Below are 22,971 nucleotides of genomic sequence, written 5' to 3'. Positions count from 1 at the left end.
AACATAAATTAAATATACACTCCACTAAATATTTATTTACAAGAATCTTTATTTACACGATACATGAATTAAAATACAAACACAATTGACCCTTTTTGACTCTTTCGTCAACATTCTTTGCCTTAAATCCAACAACATTCTAAAAATGGCGTCACTGTTTTCCTACATGTGTTTACATGCAAATATAATATTTTTTGCAATGAAATATGCAATCCAACTGTCCACACTCAATAGATCTGCAATACCAAAAAAGTAGACGTATAAGACATGGACAAAATTAATGACAAGTGAAAAAATGAAAAAAAAAAGAATTTAAATTGGGAGTCCAAGAAAACACCAATGTCAATTTCCACACCCACAAAACCAGATTCGTTACATGAATTTTGTTAGCCAGAAACAAAATACCCACATTTCCAAAATAATATCTTTTCGCATAAAGTGAGTTGAGGTGAGGATTCAATTCATGTGTGTATATATATGTTAGCTGCTGCTGCTTTGTCTTCTTGTATCGAGGTGATGGAGAGGCTTACCGCCTTTTTCCTTGTGGTTTCTTCTGCTGCTTTTTCACTCTGCAAATGCGGAGTTGCAGCAGCTGCCTTCCAACCTCAGCATGAAACAAATGCTTCCTTGTTGGAATCTCTTCATTATTTGGAATCTGTGTATGGAATAGCTAATGCTGCTGCCCCTCCCAATGCTCTTATGGTGGGCCTTACTCTCATCCATGGAGCTGCTGCTAAAGGAGCTGGTATCTCTCTCTCTCTCTCAGTGTGTGTTACAAAATCTGGGATTTATTTCTTGGTCTTGAAAAGCCCTTGTAATGAAATTGTGTTTTAGGCTACAGTTATATATATGTTTAGATTGAGATTGGCATTTTAATTACTGATTTGGTGTGCAATTTGGGTTGTGTAATTTGATAAATGAGAAATCTTTGCTAACTTTAGGGGCCATTTTTTAGCATAGATTCTGCCGGTCCTTTTTGGAGGCAAGAACAATAGCCACCAACAGATTTCTGTATGATTTGCTAAGCAAATAACTCGATGTTTAAAAAATCTATATTGGTGTGGTTACATTATTGAGTGAATATGTTGGCCTTTTTTGCAATCTAGATTCAAGAACTTGAGGCTTCTAATCTGACATCTTTCTTTCTTGAATGGCTTTGCAGTGTGTCTAGATGGAACATTACCCGGTTATCACTATCATCGTGGATGGGGGTCCGGAGCAAATAGTTGGATTGTTAATTTAGAGGTTTGTAACTGTAACAATGCTGCACTTTTTTAATCTGTTTCTTTTTTTTTTGCTGCAAGCTAGATTGATCTTCTTGGTCATCTTTTTTTAATGGCAATATTAAGTTTAAAGATCTCACTACGATGGACTTGAATCTAAGATCTTTGGCCTTGGACACTTAGCGGTGCCAACACACTACTTTCTTGGTCATCTTGTTGTCATAACTCTTTGATTCGTATGTCTTGGGGGTACCAAGTTGCTTTTGAGATTTTGTTTAGTCAGTTCGTATAATTTAGTTAAAAGGAAAACACTAGCCGTAAGTTCAGTTAGCACTTGTCGTTATTCTACTTCTAGAGGAAAAACTGCTGATGTTTTAGGTCTCTGGTTTTTCACTCATTTGATAACCAGTCATTCTTTGATAATTCATTATGAGTCGGACTAAATCGAATTTGATCAGTCCCTTTTTTCGGTCATCCATCAATCATCATAAGAGGATTCTATTTTATCATCGATGCATCTACATTCACGTTTTTACCTTTTTTCTTAGTTGTCCCATGTTTCTTGAAAAAGTGAACCATCACCAGGATTTAGGTACATCTAGTTGATGAAATTCGGGTTCCTTTTGCTGACGTTGATTGCATACACACTCAATCATCCCACTCCTCTAGATTAACTAGTGAAGATGCCTTATTTATTACTGTTTCATATTCTGAAATTTGCTACAGGGTGGAGGGTGGTGCAACAATGTTAGGACGTGTGTTTATCGCAAGAAGACACGCCGAGGGTCATCAAATTATTTTGAAAGGCAAATTGCATTCACTGGGATACTTAGTGATAAGGCTTGGGAAAATCCAGGTACAAATATGATTAAGCTTACTTGATTTTTTCAATCACATCGACATGTAAAATCTGTAAATCTTTCCCTGCTTCAGCTTGCAGTTTGATAAGTTTTATTATGTCTACCACACAGATTTTTATAACTGGAACAGAGTAAAGGTACGATACTGTGATGGAGCCTCGTTTTCAGGGGATGGTGAAAATAGGGTATGTATACCAAACCATTATCTACTGCTATTTTCTATGTCATCTATTGTTACTTCTGAAAGTGCAAATCACGACTAGAATATGAACTACATATGCATAGATCTCGACCATATAACTTTAACGCTTTTTTAATTCAGGCTGCGGGATTGCATTTTAGAGGGCAACGCATCTATCACGCTGCAATGGATGAACTGATGTCCAAAGGAATGCGCAATGCTAACCAAGTAATCACGATTTCTTGGTGGTTTTCAGTTCCTTTCTCATTGCATTCTCTCTCAGTAAATGATTGTATGCGACTTGTGGTTCAGGTACTTCTGGCCGGTTGCTCTGCTGGTGGTCTAGCTGTTATTTTGCACTGCGACAGATTTAGAGGTTTATTTCCCTCAAGTACAAAAGTGAAGTGCCTGAGTGACGGTGGACTGTTTATGGATGTGTAACTTCCAAAAATCCTTAATACTTTTGTACACTTCTAGATGTCTGCATGCATATATTTCTAAGTCCTCTTTTGCAATATATTCGTTCTCTGCAGTCCAGATGTTTCCGGTGGACACACTTTGAGGAATTTCTTCAATGGTGTTGTTAACTTACAGGTATTATTCTTACCTTCACCTGAAATCTAGACTCTGGAAATATTTATCAGTTGAAAGGTGCTTAGCCTCAAACAAATCTTCGATTTCTACTAGACTTTGGTCCACTTGCTGTCTCTTCCATGACCTTTCCATGTGAAGTATGAGCATCTGTTAAATTAGCCGAAATGTCGATACTTTTTACTATTGAGGTTCATCATCTTTTTCACCTGACCTCTAACTGACAAGAGCATAGAGCTATTTTCTCTTATCATACATCGATAGCTTTATGGTTTTCATTAATCGCATCCTTCCATTCTTGAAAATTGTACGTGATCATATTATGTCGTTTAGGAGCCATTTATTGACTCCTTCTGTGTGCTTGCACAATTTGAAGCCTGGCCTAAATTTGCTTTGCATCCGAAGGGATGTTCTCATTTCCATATTTGTAGAGAATTCCAAGTAGTGATCTCATATTTGTTCTTGGATGATGCAATGACTAAACAATAGTATAAAATTAAAACAGGGTGCTAGAAGGAACCTACCAGGCACTTGTACCAACAACCGCAATCCATCGTCAGTAAGTCTCTTGCTCAGTCATTTCTGCACGGATTCATGATTTGGGTAATACTAATATATCTGAATCAACATCTATACTTCCCCTTGCAGTGTTTCTTTCCTCAGAATGTAATAAACAACATAAGAACCCCTCTCTTCATTCTAAATGCTGCCTATGATGCATGGCAGGTAAGCAAGGAATTCTTTACAGTAAAATCTCTCAACGCCCGGACATTTTTTTTATAATATGTGAGCATATTTTCTTTTACGTGTTTAGGTCCAAGAAAGCTTGGCTCCTCCGTCAGCTGATCCCCATGGCAACTGGCATCTTTGTAGAAACAATATCGGTCAATGTTCAGCTTCACAGATCCAATTCTTGCAAGGTGCTAATTATACTTTAGGTTTCCTTAGCTGCTTCCGAATCAATAGAGCTTGTCTGATGCCACAGATTGTATCTACTCCTGAGCAGGTTTTAGGAATCACATACTGAACCAAATAAAAGGCTTTGCAGCATCACGACAAAGTGGGATATTCTTAAATTCTTGTTTCACTCACTGTCAATCCGAGAGGCAGGATACGTGGTATTCTAATTATTCTCCTAAACTCGGAAACAAGGTATGCACCATATTCCACCATATTATTCAGCTAAAAGTAGGCGGCTTCTGTTGTTTTTCATGCTTCTTTCTCATCCATAACTTGTGCATACATTTTCTCGAGTAACGCTTGATAAATCATGAACAAACATATACTACGATACCGCCTTTAGCATAAACAGATATGCCTATACAGGAAATGTTTGTGAATTCTCTTATTATTTGATTTTGTTTGTTCTTGAAAGAAGTTATAAGTCTTGTGCTGTAATTTGCAGGCTATTGGGAAATCTGTCGGGGATTGGTACTTTGATCGAGCATATGTGAAGTTGATCGACTGTCCCTATCCATGTGATAGAACTTGTCAAAACCTCCAATTCCATTGAACAATAATGTGATGTTCCTCCTACATTTTTTGTGTCACATATGATATATATATAGTGATCTCAAGTCCCATTTATATTTAGAAAATACTCATTCAAAGGCAATAAGACAATGCCTGAGTAGAAAGGAAGAATTGGTCTACCAATTATAGTGATCTCAAGTCTCAGATGTATTTGTAACTCCCAGAAACAAAAGGATATCAAGATATCTCATCTTGAAATTTTGTTTTATTCATTGTTATTCTGTTTGTGGAATTTGCACAAGTGATGCTTAATATCCTCATCAATGTTTTTGTAAAATTTATAGACATGACATTATAGCTTCACAATCACATTCACAGTTTCAATTTGATATGATCATATTCTGGAATCCTATTTATTTAAAAATAGATATTAGCATTGGAGGTTTGATATATGTTATGGTTAAGAGTGGAATTGTTACATATGGTTAAGACATGTTGGATCGTTACATGTACAAAAATGAGCCTACAATCAAGATGTTGTCGATAAGCTAGTATCAACACCAACAACCCTCTGACCATGTTCTTTATGATTATATTTTGAAGGCGTTGGTTAAGATGAACTAGTTTTCATTGTAGTAAAAAAGGCGATTCCGTCGCCTTGGCGGCCCCCACACTCCGGCCCGACAAGATGAACTAGTTTTCATATTCATCTTATCGGTCATGATCTTACTTTTGAGGGGAACCGGCTACTCTTGGATATTCTCTTTCTTGTTTTGGTATTCACATATGTAGTTTTGGTAGATGACTTGTCTCACTTTGTGGATTCACTCTCTTTTTACTCTATTTTCTTGCTGTGATTGTGATACTTTTTGACATGTCATATATTCAGAATTTTGATTCTCTATTTTATAATAACAGGTTGGGAATCCGCTTAATACTTCATCCTCATTGTATTAAACAATTTAAATTTATTTTCTCATTATCTTGGATTTTGATTTCACTAAAACCTATTGTGGCTCTCTATAAATGTGACAATAATAGTCAAATATCTAAATAGAATAAAACTTAATTTGTCGTTAATTGTGAATAATTTTGTAGCATCTCTACAAGTGGTGTAAAGAAAATGTATGTGGATAGATAAGTCATATATGGCGGTTCTATATACGTTTAATTAAGAATATAATTTCGTAGCAGACAACAGGATCAAATTAATTTGATTCCAATCATGGTCCTATTAAAAAATGTTGTTCATGAATTGTTTCCAAAAAGTCAAATCTTTTATTGCCAAATTTTCTTTGAGGAATAATTGTCTCTTCCCATACACAAACTCATAAACTAAAGTTGAAATATCAGACAAAAAGATAACGAGAATCTTATGAATACTTGTTTACTTATTTATTCACAAGCTCTATTAGTTATTTTGTCATAGGCTTAATTTGGATTGTGAAATAATCAATAATCACTTTTTTTAAATAGAGAATGGATTAGCAATTCCACCGGCGATATAAATATTGATGCTATAATATTTCACATTTGGTAACGCGAGATTGCAATTGACTTCAATATCCAAAACTCATCCTAAGTCGGAACATAACATTACCATGAAATAAGTGAAGTAGCTAAAACGTTGAACGTACAACTCATCGATCATAAGGCAATTGCTAAAGAGAAATATGAACAGGTGTAGCATGTCCTATGAATAAATTGAGCGAGTTACGAGTAATCCAAGCAAGTAACGCTTGATAGCTCTGGAGTTACATACACTTACTATATCCCTAAGGAATGAGAAAAATGATTTAATTAATAATAATCCAATTATAGAGAGTATTAGCCGGGGCATAACAAACTAAGTCCAATATCCATGTCTATAAAATGAATATTTGGTGGCCCGGAAACTGTTGATATCATAAAGGGAAATTTCAAGAAGGAAAGAAGAATATTTATTTCGAAATATTTGGGCAACCAGCTTCCTTTTTTCGTTTGTGTAAGGACTCAATAATTTGCTTCACATGCATCCACAACCACAATCAATAAAAATATTACACATGTATGAATGAACCAGCTTCAACAAAAGTTTCAATTATAATAAATTAGTAATAAATAAAGACCATAGAAAACATCCTATCCGATTTAATAAATTTGGGGGTCTCTTCATTTTCTTCTATGCACGTGGGCACACAAAAGAGACTCCTGGATTAATACCCCACAAAAATGTATAACGTTCATGTGGTTCAGTTTTTATATACATATCTCATTCGGCCTTTTTGATTCTTCAAATCCTCAAGCTCACCATCATTCAATTCTTTTTCCTCTTGCATTATTGGATATGTATATTCATACATTTTTATACTATATATAAACTTTATTATCGTAAAAACGTGAGAAGATTTGCATTCGGTAACAAAATTCACCGTGAAAATCATCTAACCGGAAAAAAAATAATCAAAATTGAATCTATACTCGTATTCATTCAACAAGGAAGATGCATCTACCGTAAATCTTCAAGTACCCACGCTTGGAATATACTATACTATATATAAACTTTATACAAAATTAAAATTAGTTATTACTCCCCGTTATTACTGTAAATTAGTTAGTATTTGATTTCATATATATATATAGAGAGAGGTGTGATCAAATACAAACCCCTATCTATAATACAAACTACAAACTTTAATCATACACACTCCTTGTAAGTAATCAACGTTTAGCAATGAGATTCATATGTCAATATCAACGCCTAATACAAATTCTGTCACTGGGGGAATGTCAACGCCTAATATAAATTCTGTCACTGGGGGAATGTCAACGCCTAATATAAATTCTGTCACTGGGGGAATGTCAATATCAACGCCTAATACAAATTCTGTCACTGGGGGGAATGCCAACAATGTCAACGCCTAAAGTTTGTATAGTTTGTATTATAGAGGGTTTGTAGATTATATATATATATATATATATATATATACATACATATACATATATAGGGAGATGATCAAAATAAGTATGTGTTTAAATCCAGAAATGCAGACCAAATCTCAGCCCTAGGATTAGATGATCTAATGGTCAATAATTAACCAAAAATACGGAAGGTCATAATTAAGCAATTTTAGGTCATATTATAATATTTGGATTTAATGTCATACTAAGATCGTTTTAGGTCATGCTTTGTTAGCATGACCTACAAATTACCTAATTATGACCTAAAAGTGCCCTAATTATGATATTGTTCTGCGTTTCTGTATTTAAATCCAGTTTTGCATAGATCAAAACCCTATATATATATATATATATATATATATATATATATATATATATATATATATATAGGGGTGTGTTAAGGTCATTCGCAGCTTTTCAGTCCAATGTTCTTTTTAATCACAACCCTTGGATCCTTGAATTGGATGGTTGTGATGATCTGCATTATTTGACAAAAAAATTGCATTATTAGTCGGTGTGTATTATTCAACTGAAAATCTGCATTATTAAATTACACGTGGCATCAATCTAACCGTCAGATGACAAAATCGTGGGCCTGAGATTAAAAATAACAATAAAACAAAAGATACAAAGAGGAAATGAATACATCCCTATCTCTCTCTCTCTCTCTCTCTCTCTCTCTATATATATATATATATATATATATATATATATATATATATATATATAAGGAGAATCGGCCATTCAATCTTGTGAACTAATCGAGACCGAAATTGGAAAAAGAGATACGAACGGAGAGGAATAACCAATCGATGTGTCAAGCGCACTGGATCTATTGTGGATGTTCCTGCGGGAAAGGCTATGCTAGGGCGTGTGGTCGACGCGTTGGGGGTACCTATTGATGGAAGAGGGGCTCTAAGCGATCACGAGCGAAGACGTGTCGAAGTGAAAGCCCCTGGGATTGCCAGTGGGTGAAAGAGCTCCCGGGCAAGGGGTGCCCGTGGACGAAAGAGATCAAAGGGAAATCTCTTTTTTAGGGAACCGGATCTAAAAAAGAACCTTGCAAAGTCGGTTTTCGATGAAAAAAGAAAAGAAATGGCGCAGGCCCCTCCCATGACCATAACGGTTGGGGCGCTGATTTCCTTCGATTCTTGGAAAACGATGGGCAGTATATGAAGCAGGGAAAAAACATATATATATATATATATATATATATATATATATCTCACGTGTAATTTAATAGTGCAGATTTTCAGTTGAATACATCCCTCTATATATATATATATATATTTATATTTTCTTGGTAGGGCGCACTATGATCAATAAGTGAAATTCTGTCAAATATCAAACCAAATTTCAGCCATTGGATCCTTAGATTGGATGGTTGTGATAAGCTACATTATTAGACTAATATGTTACATTATTAGCCAAACTACATTATTAGACAAAAATATTACATTATTTTACTAAAATAGTACATTATTAGTTAAGTTACATTATTAGACTAATAATCTACATTAGTAGATGATACGTGGCATTCATCTAACGGTTACATCACAATATTCAATGACTGAGATTTGCTTTGATTTTTTTACTGAATTTCAATTATTAATCTGATCACATCCCTTTTCTTGGTCATATGAAATTTTATTTGTCTTTTTGCAATGTGCATAATAGAAAAAGGTGTAATTGGGGTTGTTTGAAGGGCCATTCGAAAAGGCAAGGGAAATTAATGATTTCGGATTCCCTAGATATAGTTTTATTCGAACTTTAATTTGTCGAAGTTTTGAAAATGTGTAAATGTGGTGTTGGAATGTTGTGTGCAAGTCCACCTCAGAACAATTGACACCATGACTTTTTGCATGATGATGATGGTAAGAGTGAAAAGGTTGCTATAACTCATGTATCTAATATTCAATATATCATATTGATAGAGAAGTAAACACCAATTCCCTCTTTTTTTTTGAATAAGAAGGAATGCTTGAAATACACAAAGGATTGGTTAGCCTTTTAAAAGAGTAGATTGTTCTAGCAAATTAAACTATAACCAATTAGTTAGCTAATTATATTATTGTTCAATCCCTCAAAGAAGCAATCACATTCTCTAATTTACTTGCTCTTGTAGTTGTATATATCAACATCAAAATGTGTAGGGGGCGCTCTTCTTCTGTTCCCTCAAAGAGTAGTAGGAGGGCTCCTAACACATCAATCACTTAATTAATTGTGGTAAAAAAAATATTCATCAAGTAATTAGGTATAATCCCTTAGGCCTAACTGAAAATTCTTGATTCGTTCTGTCAGTTCGACAAGATTACAATACAACCGTCGACGTCGGAATTAGGCCTTCTATGTATGTACGCTAGAGTTATGAGTTTTCAAACAATTTTTTTATATGTACTATATATCAAAATAATCAAATACGAAATATTCCTTTTAATTTACAACGTATGTGAATATAGTAAAAGATGGTCTTAGGAAAAATGAAAAGCATTTAAGTAGCTGAATCAGTAATATCATTTGTCATTAGTTTTTGACTTAATATCAGCGTGTTGACTCAGAGCATCGCCAGCCCAGTAAATAGAGCAAGGTGCGAATGCTCAATATCCCAAGCACATCGCTATGGATGGAAGCGAATCAGTGCGAGTCACACATGCGCGTGCGTAAGAAGCCAATCATAGCATGCCAAATCAATGATATAGTTAGGTGCCAGTTCGTTCGCCCTGAAATTGAAGGATGCAATTAGGCCAAGGGGTGTGGGGGAGAAGAATTGACTTAAAGATGTGAAAACCATCGAGACAACGATAGCTACACTCCAAAAATTATAGTAGGATGGATATAGCACTTGAAAGAGATTTGTGGCAAGCAATAGCTGGAAAGTAACTTGTGTGATATTAAAATCAGAGATAGTCACTATCTCAATACGAGTAATATATAAACATGTCCTAAACTAACTCCCTCCGCCAATGCCGTTCATGCTTTACTATCTTAACATTGTAGTACTATAAAATTGTAGTATTCATAACATTATAAGTAAATAATATAACACTAATTCATAAAATGGGAGAAGAAGCAAATAGATACAAGAAGACTTATGAAGCTATCACAAATTCTTACAGAAAGTTGAGACCAAAAAAAAAAGGCAGGCAGACAATTGAATTGGAACAGAAGAAACGTAACATTTTTAAAATCGAAAAATGTCGGTATCAAAGGAGGTGAGAAATTCGAAATTCTCTCTCTATATGGTCCCTATTTACAGATTAAAAAACCAGAAACTCTATAGCACACACCTGTCGTCGAAGAAGAAGAAGAAGAATTAGCAGCCTTTTTTGCAACTAATTTTTAAGAATACTGTCCAAACGCCTGGAAATGCTTGCTGTATATCTCCGCCGCAGCTTGCTGCTGCGGCTGCTGCCACCCCTCGTACACATCTTGTGCGTGTAGATTCTGATTTTGAATGTTAAAAGGAGTCTGCATATACTCAGACCACTTTATATCTTCGGGATTATTAATCCCACTCTCGGAAGACTGCGCGTGCGCCTCCACCTTCTCCGCGGCCGCCCACGCGAACGCGTTGTTCTCGAAGAAGCCGCCCTCGCCTCCCCTCGCGTCCCAGTTTTCGAATTTGACGCTGAAGGGGGTGACTGAATTGTTGTTGTTGTTGTTAACGCGGCTGGGAATTGAGGAGAGGAGAGGCGCCGCCGCCAAATTGGTGGCACCGAATTGATCGGAGGAGAAGATGCTGGTGGCGTTGGGGTTGATGGAGAGGGCGATGTTGGGGGCGGCGGCGTAGTTGAGGTGCTGGAAGGAGAGGAATGATGACATGTCGGACGGCTTGGCGGTGGAGGACTCGTGGGTGGCGACTAAGCGGTTGAGGAAGAATTCTTGGGTCGAATTGGGGGCGGCGTTGTCGAGGAGCGGGTAGCGGGGGGGTTTGTCGGCGAAGGTGAGGTCGCTGGAGTTCTCAGAGGTCTTGTCGTTGTTGTTGTTGTTGTTGTTGCTGGCTTTGTTGTCCTCGCTGTCCGCCTCGGACAGGGGCTTGTGGGTGCTCGGGTCAATGCCCCTCTGCCTTAGCTTTTTCTTGATGGACGAATTCCAAAGATTTTTTATCTCATTGTCTGTTCTCCCCGGCAGCTGTGCCGCAATCTGTGACCACCTGATCAATGTTTTCTAGAAAATAAGCCGCGAACCAAATCGCAATCAGTACTTATGAAAACAAAACAAATACCTGTTGCCAAGAACTGCATGCAGCTCAATGATCAAATTCTCCTCCTCTTGACAAAATGTGCCTCTTTTCAAATCAGGCCTCAAATAATTTATCCACCTCAGCCTGCAGCTTTTTCCACACCTTTGAAGCCCTTTAATTAAAAAATAATTAAATTTTTTATTAATTAGAATTTCTCGATAGATAGACAGACAGACAGATAGATACCGGCGAGTTTAGGGACAGAGCTCCAGCAGCCGTGGCCGAATTTGGTGATATGTTTGATGAGTTTCTCATCTTCCTCGGGAGACCAGAGGCCTTTACGGAGCTTCTGCTTGTAGTAGCAAGAATGCCTGCCCATTTCCAGACTGCTGTGCTGCGTAAAGCTAAAACAAAGAAATTCCTTCTTTCTTCAACAGACACTGATTCAAAGTGTCAGAGGCGAGCGAGCGAGAGAGAGAGAGAGGAGTTCTTGACAACGAGATGGCAATAGGGAATCAAGTCAATAGGAGGGGAGGGAGGAAGGCTTTAAAAAGGAGGGTCATATTCACGCAGATTGTAATTAGTATTCACACTTAATCATCATTTTACATTATTTTAATCTTAACCTATTCTAAATAATGACTTCTTTTTTTTCTTCTATTTATTACGATGAGATTGACTGCACTTGTGGGACATAAGGACAGATATTTATGTGCACAGAAATACTGCAATTTTTTCGGAACATCCACTTTCATAATTAATTGGACTAAATATGTCTGCCTACATTGGCCTAGTGATAGAATGATAAAGTTCGAGATCTAAGCGTTTAATTCAGATTTATAGTGAGACGATCTTTAAATTTCTGTTCATTTATCATTATAAAAGTTAATGAGGACTATATTGATTCTTGCATCGCCTCACTCCACATATTATAATTAAGCGAGGCTTCAATTTAAATTAATAATTTCGTAGGTGAAACTGAAAACAGAAAACATAGACAAAGTGCAAAACGGTTTATAGCTTAAATTCCTCCACTTAGTATACTTATGATGTGGATCCCTAATATGACAAGTGATAGAATAACTCTAAAGCGAAATGATATAAAATAATTGGGTGCAATAACTTGTGAAATAATTTAATTTTCGGATTTAACAACTTGCATTTGAATTAAACATACCTCAAATTTAATTGGCATTTCGATTTCCTATTGATGACTTATTTAGTCATTTATACATCCACTGAAAGACATTTAGTAATTTGAAACAACTAATGATAGAGTTGAATCAAATTTGCTTATAAACATCATATCAATGCCTAATTTACGACATGTAAGATTTGAGTTCACAAGCCAATGTAGTATACTTTATCACTTTGTCGGACCACTCATTTGATCCAACTGAGATTATGATTGATAGAACACTATAATTACGTAACAATATTCGTTAATTACTACTAATTGTAATTTATAAATATTAATGAATATATTAAAATAATGGAAAATATTGTACTGAAGATATCGAAAATTGTAAGATAGAGAATTGGAAAAAAAAAGTCCCAAATTTTGGTTAAGAGAAAGGGATTTTAAAGTAGTTTGAAGAAGTCCACTCCATATAGTTATCCCAAGATTCCCAACACAAAAAGAAGTCATAAGATGTATTAATGGGATGAAGTTAATTGAATAAGAATTTTCCATGATTGGCTATGGCTGTCAATCAGAGTAATGAGCAATTAGTTTATGATAACATAATCCTCTCAGAGTTAGACATTCTCCTGTCTTACCTAATGGGATAATCCATATTTATAATATTTTATCACTTCCCTCTTTATTCACCAACCCTCAAACTTTACCTTTAAAAGAAAACATTTTTAATTAAAATCTACATGATCACTATTAACATGTTCACGAGATCAATATCATCCCAATAATAAAATTCATATACTTTTAAATGAGTCACACCATAAAATTCGTAGACGCTTTCAAGGTTTGATGTTTCCTTAATTCAACCCTCTCTCTCCTCATTTTCTTTTCTTTCATTTGAATAATTAAGATAGTTGGGAATTAGACAATATAAGTTTTTGGTATGAGCTTTAATATAAAGTCAAAACACCGAATATAATAAAATAATAGTTCTAAAATGTGAAATACCAAAGCTCAATGGTGAATTTAATTTGTTAGACATTAAAATTCGTAGAATTAATAAACATATATTGATACTCGTCTATAAAAAAAACCCACATTGATACAATGTCCTTTGAAATTTTCACAATTCTACCTACTGCTCAAATGATTCGTTCGATTGGAAGGAATCAATTGAAATGGAGAAAAAAATAATTAATTAGGAAACTTCTTCATTATCCATGATTAGTTTTAAAACAATAATTGATGGATGTCCCATTTGTTTTCCCAAGGAAGAATTAGCAATTAATTATCATTAAGTCTGAGCATAAATGATTAATGTCTTATAAAATTAGGGATTAAATAAAATAAATAAATAAATAAATAGAGTGTACTTGGCAAAAGCGCAGCCGACAGTTACAATAATGTAGTTGTCCGCTCTGCATTCTGCAATTTGAATACAGACAAATTTCATTGAATTATTTAACCACGTAACGGGACTTATTTTATCACTTATTAAATGAAAATTTTCAATTGATAAAATTAGAGCATCCACAATGGAGGATGTCTCGTCGGACGTCGGACCGGCGTGCCGGACATCCGCCATTAGGTGTGGGAGAGGCGGATGCGGACGTCGGCTGTGGACACCGCACATCCGCGGCTTTTCGGGACGTCCGCCATTGCGGTGCCACGACGGATGTCCCGATTTTTTTTTGTGGATGTCCGCCATTGTGCAGTGAGATGTCCTTATGACGTGACAGTGTAGTGAGAGGTCCTTATGATGTGGCAGAAGGTGTTTTTGGAAAGTCCATCGGGATGTCCGCCGGGACATCCGCACCACTATCGATGCTATTAGAATCTTTCTATACTAATTAATTGTTTTACATGGAGAGGAAAGAATATGTTATTAGAAAATTCGTTATGCAAAAGGTTAATTGTATTTGTATTAAAAATGTGATTGAACAAATGATAGTACTATCTCATTTTTTTTGTTTAGTGTCCATTTTGATACAATTTTATTCTTTACTTCCCTTTTTGATACCAATGCTACGGAATATAGTTTGTAACTTTTAGAGAATTTAACTCGAAAAAGTAGTTGTTAGTTTAATAATTTTGGATTTAAAAAGACTTGGAATAAGACAACGGAAGAAACATTAAAATGCGAAATGAATTGAAAGTTAAATATGTGATGGCGTGACATCCAGCGTAGTACTGGTGGCGTCGTGGTATGCCAATATCATTCAACATATATCACACACAAGTGCTCCCTCCGTCCCAAGGAAGAAGACTCCTTCCTTGGGCAACACGGAGTTTTATGCAGTTTTATTTTGTGTGTTAAATGGAGAGAGTAACGTAAGAGCGAGAATAAAATAGAGATAAAAGTGTTTTCATTTATAGTAATGGATCATCTTAGATGAGACAAACCAAAAAGGAAAGTGAGTCATTTTTAATGAGATTGAGGGAGTATATATTTGTATAATTAATAATTGCAAATGAACGAGCCAAATTTAAGTCCTCATTCGGATTTATATTTCTTTTAGGATTATGGGCCAGACCCAAAATATGTATTTCTTTTCTTCTTTTAATTTAGGGCCCACTTTCTTTGAATCAATTCGTATAATTACAAAGCTTACTAGCCTCTAGTAATTTACTAAGAGTTAATCAATTGTTTAGAGATAGATAAGTTCAATTAAAATATTAATTAACTCCTAGTTAAAAATGTATAGATGTACGAACATTGAGTATTGTCATTAAATGGGCACAACAGTCGGATGAAAACTCGTACTACTATTTTTTACTGTAAAAAACAAACAAATTATGTTTTTTTTTGGTGAGCATATTAAAATAGTGTTCGTTATTTCATTAATTGAAATGTGATTGGAAATTGGAATCGTCTATAAAGTGACAGAGTTAAAACAGTCCTGTTGTTAAAAAAAAAAAAAAAAACAGTATTGTTCTATGAAACTTTAAAATCATGAGCATTCATCGTTAAAGATCAGTTGTTCTCAGTTTATGTCAAGAGATGCATAATTACTACAAAAAATATAAATTATAAAGAGATAATTAGTAAATACTCAACTTTCATTATGTAGATCATGTCACATCATCTGATTATCAGACGATCTCTGTATTTGGATTTTAGTTAAAAGAATTATTTTGAATTATGAAAATATCACCAACATACTATTATTCTGTACGAATAAAATGTTAGTGATACTTAATTTCTGTACATGAAAGTAATGTTATATTTAAGATAGGAAATATTGGACCAAATAACACATTTTTTACTAAAGTTGTAAATTAGATACAAACTTAAAATCGCTGCAATAACACTCAAGTATATGTGTTGTTAAACACTTAAACATAAACATATATATAGATAAAATATTTCTAGTTGGACATAGCTTCCGACAAGGATTTGTCGGCAAATAAAAAATAAACACAACATTTGGAAAGGTTGAAAACAATAATATATTGTTAAAAATTAAAGTTTGAGTTGAAAGACATGTATGACGTTTGGTTTTAGGACTGGGGGATGTGTATCTTGCTAATATGTTCATTATTACTACGATTTAATTTCTTAAAGCAACTAAATAATTTCATAAAGGAATATAATAGCGATTTAGATTTTTGTGTTTTCTAGAAATTTCGCGGTGAAATATAGAAATATTTAAATTGAGACATCGCTTGGACCGTAGATGGAGAAGTATATATAATATGCTTTTCTTGTAGATGGAAGTACTTTATGTAATAATTTATTTTTCTTTAATTGGTGATGGTAATTTATTTTCGTAAATAGAGTGGCAGTGCCGCTCTGTATATGTCACAATTTCAAATAAGAGCGACGTGATTTTAATTTGGATTGGATGTATCATGCATGATCAAAGAATGTTAGTATATAGGAGTGATAGCTTTCATGACAGCTAAAGCATTGATTTATGGATAGTAAGGAGTGCTCATGCTTATTTCAATATTACATTTTATATCCAAATATTTCTATTTCAATCTATACACATATTAATGACGGGTCCTATTAGAATTAGGGAAGCCAAAACTTTGATTTAAATTATTTTTTATAAAATATGCTAAGTATTAAATTAAAATAATTTTATAAGCATATTAATGATATCTCGTTATATATGTTCAAATGATAAAATTTGATAATATTTATTTGAATTTTATACTCTCTCCGTTCAACTAAAATAGACATATTTGTGTAAGACACATGTTTTAATGTAAAATTGGTAAAGTAAGAGACATGCAAATAAATTAAGAGATGAGTAGTGCTAGTGGATTGTGGGGTCTACATTATTAATAGTATTTAAATGTTTACAACTTTCCATATATAGATAGTCTAATTTTGGTGGACGGTCCATAATGGTAAAACTTGTCTATTTTTTATGGACATGGGGAGTATATTTTAATAATCGGCTCAATGTATGAATTATATACCATAAAATGTCAATATAACACATTTACAACGTTAATAGTATAATTGTGTCAACATACTATTGTCATTCGATCAACATTGTTAATATACTGTTTAATAGTATAATTGTGTCAACATACTATATATCATGTATAAGGAAAGAGATTAATACATTTTTATATTAAAATAATATTTTCAAATTAACACGTGACACTATTAGAGACCATTAAATCTTTGAATTCAATGATATAATAGGTGGTAGGAGAGTGATCAATTGCTAACTCACTCTCTAGTTGCTAACTACAACTAATTTAAGACCATAGGATTTTAGAAATCTAGTGGTCTAAAATTTGTCACGCGTAATTTTTGTTTTTATTAATTAAATCGAAAAAGATAAAAAAACAACCAAATTAGGGTTTTGGATAAAAATGTCAATATAGTGTTTTGGAAATATCAACACAGTGCTTTGAGAATGTCAACACATTACTTTAAGATTGACATTCTATATGTATTATGTTGACATATTTTTGAATTTTTTTTCAAATTTTAACATCGGGGAAAGCTTAACATATTATAGTCATATGTTTAGAAACTGATCATTCCATAACCTTAAAATCAAACAACCCAAGCTTCAGGGGAAGAAAATTATGTAAAAATCATGGATTAAATATGCCGGGTCAATGGATTTTGACCAAATAATAAATGTGACGAGACATTTAATTTTGTGAAATTAAATGACATAGCGTCGATCTACATTTTACGTAGGTAAATGTAGTATATTCACTTTCTCAAATCCGATTTCCGGTGAGTGAGAAATAGTGGATTAAAGTTGGGCATAATTAGCTTTTAATTAAAGCTTGGAGATGGAGCTTAGGGAATAATTAACTAGTGTTAATTATCCCACATTGGAGGATTAACACATCTTTAATGTGTATAAATTAAGTGACTTTATGTTACTTAATAATTATAGTGGACCAAGATGGGTGAAAGAGCCCACACGCGCGCACACGCGCGCGCCGCCGCCGCCGCCCGCCCGCCCGAGCCCGAGCCCGTGCCCGTGCCCGAGCCCGTGCCCGTGCCCGTGCCCGTGCCCGTGCCCGTGCCCGTGCTCGCGCTCGCGGGCCTCGGGCCCGATCTCGATCTCGATCTCGATCTTGATCTTGATCTTGGACTTGGACTTGGACTTGGACTTGGATCTTGGCAATTGGTCTTTGGGTGGTCTTTGGGCTTGGTGCTTGGCCCAAACTATTCTTTTTGGACCACCGCCGAGTCAGCAATCCAAGTGGCTTGACACGTCGTCAAGCGAGGCACAGTCACGATTGCCACGTGAGAAATCCACACGCTCCACACACGGGTGGCACATTACAGCCACACGCCTGTAACCGACGTCGGTTACGTTTTTGCCATGATGAGCCTTCAATGGCTGGTTGACCCTGCATGGTGGTTGGCCTATAAATAGGCTAGCCATACCACTGCATTAGGACACACACCTACAAGCATTCTCTGCATAAGCTCTCTCCCTCTCCCTGCATTGTCTTTCTGTCGAAGCTCTGCCCTCTCCTCCATCCCGTTCGCCGGAGCTCTGCTGATTGCGGTGCTGCATCAGAAGAGACGTAGCCGTTTTACCTTTGGGGACGACACGCCAAACCGAGAGCACTACCGGGGCGTATCTCGTCTTGCGGGAAGAGGCCTCCTCGACTCGGCTGTCATAGCATACTGGTTTAGTTGTTTCATTTTCGTTGTAACTTCAGTTCTTTTTTGTATTCCTTCTTTTGGGTTGTATTACGCCCGGTTTGTTATCTTGTAATCCCAGAAACCAACAATCGCAAGACGAGATAGCTTGCCTTTGAAGGAATTTGAACTTCTAAACTGAACTAAAACTTCCGAAACATTAACACCTTTTGCTGGAGATGTCGACGGAATCCAACACTGCTGCTGCCAACGCCACCGCCGCCATTCCCTCCACCATGGCGACCACTGGACCGGTCAACACTTCATCGATTCCCTCGATGATGCCAACTCCTGGCTTCCCAGCCGCTTCATCCACCGTCCCTTGGGTTTGGGACAACCCCTTCGGGGCGTCCACTGGTTCCACCTTTGGTGGTTCGGTTGGTTCCACTTTTAGTGGTTCCTTCGGATCCTTTAATGGATCGAGTGTTGGTGCCTTCGGGCTCAATACTAGTGTTGGATCTTTCGGGATCAACACGAATGCTGGGGCCTTCGGGTCTCATGCGGGTGCTAGTCCCTTCGGGGCTGATACGACCATGGCGGGCTCTATGCCCAACATGAATGGTGGGGGCTCTATGCCCAACCAAGTTGTTGGCTCCTTCGGGGGCAACGGAATTGGTTCCTTCCAAGGACCAACTGCGGCACCTTTGGCACCAAGAATGATGCCACCTGCCGAGAAGCCACCAAAGTTTGGAGGATCTGACTTCAAGCGGTGGTACCAGAAGATGTTGTTCTACTTGACAACATTGGGCGTCGCCAACTTCCTCACGGAGAACGAGCCGCCCGCACCAAGCGACCAAGAGACTAGGCTCGAAGTCATGGCAGATTATGAAGCTTGGAGGAAAGGAGATTACCTTTGTAAAAATTTCATTCTAAGTGCTTTAGATGATAGTTTGTACAATGTATACTCCAATGTAACCACATCTAAACAAATGTGGGAAAACCTAGAAAAGAAGTATATCATAGATAATGCTGCAGGGACGGAACAAGTTGTAGCATCCAAGTTTATGGACTACAAAATGGTCGACTCTCGACCCGTCATGGAGCAAGTCCAAGAGCTCCAAATGATCATCCACTCATTAGTGGCTGAAGGGATGACCTTGCCCGATAAATTCCTAAGGTGCACGATCATTGACAAGCTCCCTCCAAGTTGGAAGGACTTCAAGAGTTATCTCAAGCACAAGCGAAAGTAGATGACCCTTGAAGACTTGATCGTGAAGTTGCGCATCGAGGCCGACGTGCGCAAAAGTGACCAGAAGGCTAAAGGCTTCACCCCAAATGAAGCCAAAGCCAACCTGTTGGAGCGGGGCGGTCCCTCCAACAAACGCCCTCGCCCAAACCGTCCAAATGACAAAGGGAAGGGAAAGCAGCCTTCAAGGAAGTTTGAAGGCGACTGCTACAAATGTGGCAAACCGGGCCACTTTGCCAAAGACTGCCGCAGCAAGAAGAAGAAGCCGGCAGCCCACGTCGTTGAGAAGGAGTTCAAGGACTGGGATGAGAACGACCTCATTGCAGTGGTCACTGAAGAGGTTAACCTTGTTGATAACAAGGGAGGCTGGTACATCGACACCGGCGCTACTGCTCATGTTTGCTCCGACAGGAGCAAGTTTGCCTCCTACACTGCTGTTGAAGGGAGGAAGATCAACATGGGGAATCAAGCATCGTCAGAAGTCCTCGGCGTTGGCAACGTGATTCTCATGATGACGTCTGGCCTAACTATCACTTTGAAGGATGTGCTGCATGTCCCGGACATCCGCAAGAACCTAGTGTCAGGATCAATACTAGTTAATAAAGGGTTTAAACTTGTATTTGAGTCCGATAGGTTTGTCTTGTATAAGTTTGGAAAATCCATCGGAAAAGGTTATGTAACCGATGGGCTTTTCAAGCTTAGTGTAGCAACTCGAAGTGTTGCGAAGCCATTGGCCAATAAGAATAAAGCATCTACTTCCTCTTATTTGATTGAGTCTTCAAATTTGTGGCATTGTAGATTGGGACATGTAAATTCAAAAGCCATTAAAAGATTAGTAAATTTAGATTTACTAAAGGCTAATGAATTGGATATCCAAGATAAATGTGAAATTTGTCTTGAAGCAAAAATGACTAAGTTGCCGTTTCACTCGGTTGAACGAAGCACAAAACCCCTTGAATTAATTCACACGGATGTATGTGATTTAAAGATGTTGCAAACTAGAGGTGGTAAAAAGTACTTTATCACTTTCATAGATGATTGCACAAGATATTGCTACATTTATCTTTTAAGAAGCAAAGATGAAGCAATAGAGGCGTTCAAAAATTATAAGAACGAAGTTGAGAATCAACTTGGTTGTAAAATCAAAATGATTCGAAGCGATAGAGGAGGCGAATATGTAGCCCCGTTTGAGGAGTTATGCAACGCAAGTGGTATAATTCATCAAACAACTGCTCCATATTCACCACAATCTAATGGTGTTGCAGAACGCAAGAATCGAACTCTAAAAGAGATGATGAATGCACTGCTACTCAGTTCAGGATTACCACATAACATGTGGGGGGAAGCTGTTTTGACAGCAAACTATATCTTGAATAAAATCCCTCTCAAAGGAAAAGATGTTACTCCTTATGAGTTGTGGAAGGGAAGGAAGCCATCCTACAAATACCTCAAAGTGTGGGGGTGTTTGGCAAAGGTGATGGTTCCTCCGCCCAAAGAAGTTACAATCGGACCTAAGACGGTTGATTGCATCTTCATTGGATATGCACTTAACAGTAGTGCATATCGATTTGTTGTTCACAAGTCTGAAATATCGACTATCACAGTAGGAACAACAATTGAGTCGAGGAATGTTGTATTTCTCGAAAATACCTTTCCTTGCAAAGATAAGGAAAAAGTATCAACCAATTCTGAGACAAGAATTGAAGAAGCCACTAGTTCTAAACAAGTGGAAGAAGAAGCCACTAGTTCTAAATCAACAGATGCGGAACCTGAATCGCGCAAGCGTGCAAGGCCCGATCCAAAAGATACAGTACTAAGACGTGGTAATAGAGTCAGAACACCAAAAACTTTTGGTCCTGACTACATTGCTTTCATGTTGGATGAAGAACCAACATCGATAAAAGTAGCCTTTGCTGGCCCAGACGGGCTGCATTGGAGAGAAGCTGTTCAAAGCGAAATTGATTCAATTTTGCTGAACCACACATGGGTGTTGGTTGATTTGCCCGAAGGTGCTAAACCTTTAGGATGCAAATGGGTTCTTAAAAGAAAGTTTAAGGCCGATGGAACAGTTGATAAGTATAAAGCCCGATTAGTAGTAAAGGGTTTTAAACAAAAAGAAGGACATGACTTCTTCGATACCTATTCACCTGTAACAAGGATTACATCTATCCGGGTGCTTCTCGCTATTGCTGCATTGCACAATCTCGAGATTCATCAAATGGATGTAAAGACCGCGTTTCTGAATGGTGAACTAGAAGACGAAATCTACATGGAACAACCCGAAGGGTTTGTAGTACCTGGACAAGAGAAAAAGGTATGCAAGCTCGTAAAATCCCTATATGGATTGAAACAAGCGCCATTACAATGGCACTTGAAGTTTGATAATGTGATGTTATCAAATGGGTTTAAAATCAACGAGTGCGACAAATGTGTCTACATCAAGAGCACTAATAACGGTCATGTTATAGTGTGTCTCTACGTTGATGATATGTTAATCTTGGGTAGCAACACTCAAGTAATTAACGATACAAAGGCCATGTTAAAGAGAAACTTTGACATGAAAGACATGGGTCTAGCCGATGTAATTCTTGGAATGAAGATTCTAAGAACGAATGATGGAATCATCTTAACACAATCACATTATGTTGAGAAGATATTGAATAAATTCAAAGCCTATGATGGCGCGCCGGTTAAGACTCCAATTGAACTCGACGTTCACTTGAGCAAAAACAAAGGCGAGCCCGTTGCACAAGAAGAGTATGCACGGGTCATCGGGTGCATTATGTACTTGACTAATTGCACTCGACCTGACATTGCTTGTGCCGTGAACAAGTTAAGTCGTTACACGAGCAATCCAAGCAAAGAGCATTGGAGAGCTCTTGTGAGGGTTTTGAGATATTTAAAACACACTCAAAATCTTGGGCTACACTTCTCGAGATACCCCCCGGTGCTTGAAGGGTACTGTGATGCCAATTGGATATCCGATAATAGAGACTCACTTTCAACAAGTGGATATGTCTTTACTATTGGGGGTGGTGCTGTATCGTGGAAATCCAC

General features: G+C 36.8%; 2 protein-coding genes across 3 annotated transcripts; one reads left to right on the top strand and one right to left on the bottom strand.

Annotated features, from left to right (window-relative positions):
- Positions 1 to 304: 304 nt before the first annotated feature.
- Positions 305 to 4,596, top strand: LOC121755904 (pectin acetylesterase 10-like). Its single transcript, XM_042151348.1, has 12 exons — positions 305 to 745; positions 1,163 to 1,245; positions 1,950 to 2,079; positions 2,195 to 2,268; positions 2,406 to 2,492; positions 2,577 to 2,701; positions 2,798 to 2,858; positions 3,361 to 3,414; positions 3,504 to 3,581; positions 3,670 to 3,775; positions 3,862 to 4,007; positions 4,261 to 4,596. The coding sequence occupies exons 1-12, from the start codon at positions 478 to 480 to the stop codon at positions 4,366 to 4,368; spliced, it is 1,320 nt and encodes a 439-aa protein (XP_042007282.1). The 5' UTR covers positions 305 to 477; the 3' UTR covers positions 4,369 to 4,596.
- A 5,044-nt stretch (positions 4,597 to 9,640) lies between these two features.
- Positions 9,641 to 12,040, bottom strand: LOC121754168 (transcription factor MYB61-like). 2 transcript variants are annotated; one of them, XR_006040556.1, is made up of 4 exons: positions 11,698 to 12,040; positions 11,494 to 11,623; positions 10,556 to 11,421; positions 9,641 to 9,988 (listed from the first exon to the last, which is right to left on the bottom strand). XR_006040556.1 is itself a non-coding variant. In XM_042149517.1 (3 exons), exons 1-3 carry the CDS (start codon positions 11,828 to 11,830, stop codon positions 10,608 to 10,610), a joined length of 1,077 nt encoding a protein of 358 aa, XP_042005451.1. In that variant the 5' UTR covers positions 11,831 to 12,040; the 3' UTR covers positions 10,300 to 10,607. The 2 variants fall into 2 exon arrangements, 1 of the variants encoding a protein (XP_042005451.1); XM_042149517.1 differs by lacking the exon at positions 9,641 to 9,988 and having other exon boundaries at positions 10,300 to 11,421.
- Between the last annotated feature and the right edge of the window lie 10,931 nt (positions 12,041 to 22,971).

This window comes from Salvia splendens, chromosome 11 (assembly GCF_004379255.2).
Source record: "Salvia splendens isolate huo1 chromosome 11, SspV2, whole genome shotgun sequence".
NCBI classification, from domain to species: domain Eukaryota; kingdom Viridiplantae; phylum Streptophyta; class Magnoliopsida; order Lamiales; family Lamiaceae; genus Salvia; species Salvia splendens.
This window is presented reverse-complemented; position numbering and strand designations above follow the sequence as displayed.

What these genes read in the sequence shown, in the direction of transcription:
- LOC121755904 (XM_042151348.1), top strand. Translation starts at nt 478, where the DNA reads ATGTTAGCTGCTGCTGCTTTGTCTTCTTGTATCGAGGTGATGGAGAGG. An exon ending in GTTGGATTGTTAATTTAGAG is followed by an intron (nt 1,246 to 1,949) that starts GTTTGTAACTGT and finishes AATTTGCTACAG; the next exon opens with GGTGGAGGGTGGTGCAACAA. An exon ending in ATGGTGTTGTTAACTTACAG is followed by an intron (nt 2,859 to 3,360) that starts GTATTATTCTTA and finishes AAATTAAAACAG; the next exon opens with GGTGCTAGAAGGAACCTACC.
- LOC121754168 (XM_042149517.1), bottom strand. Translation starts at nt 11,830, where the DNA reads ATGGGCAGGCATTCTTGCTACTACAAGCAGAAGCTCCGTAAAGGCCTC. An exon ending in CTCTGTCCCTAAACTCGCCG is followed by an intron (nt 11,624 to 11,697) that starts GTATCTATCTGT and finishes TTTTAATTAAAG; the next exon opens with GGCTTCAAAGGTGTGGAAAA. An exon ending in CATGCAGTTCTTGGCAACAG is followed by an intron (nt 11,422 to 11,493) that starts GTATTTGTTTTG and finishes AACATTGATCAG; the next exon opens with GTGGTCACAGATTGCGGCAC.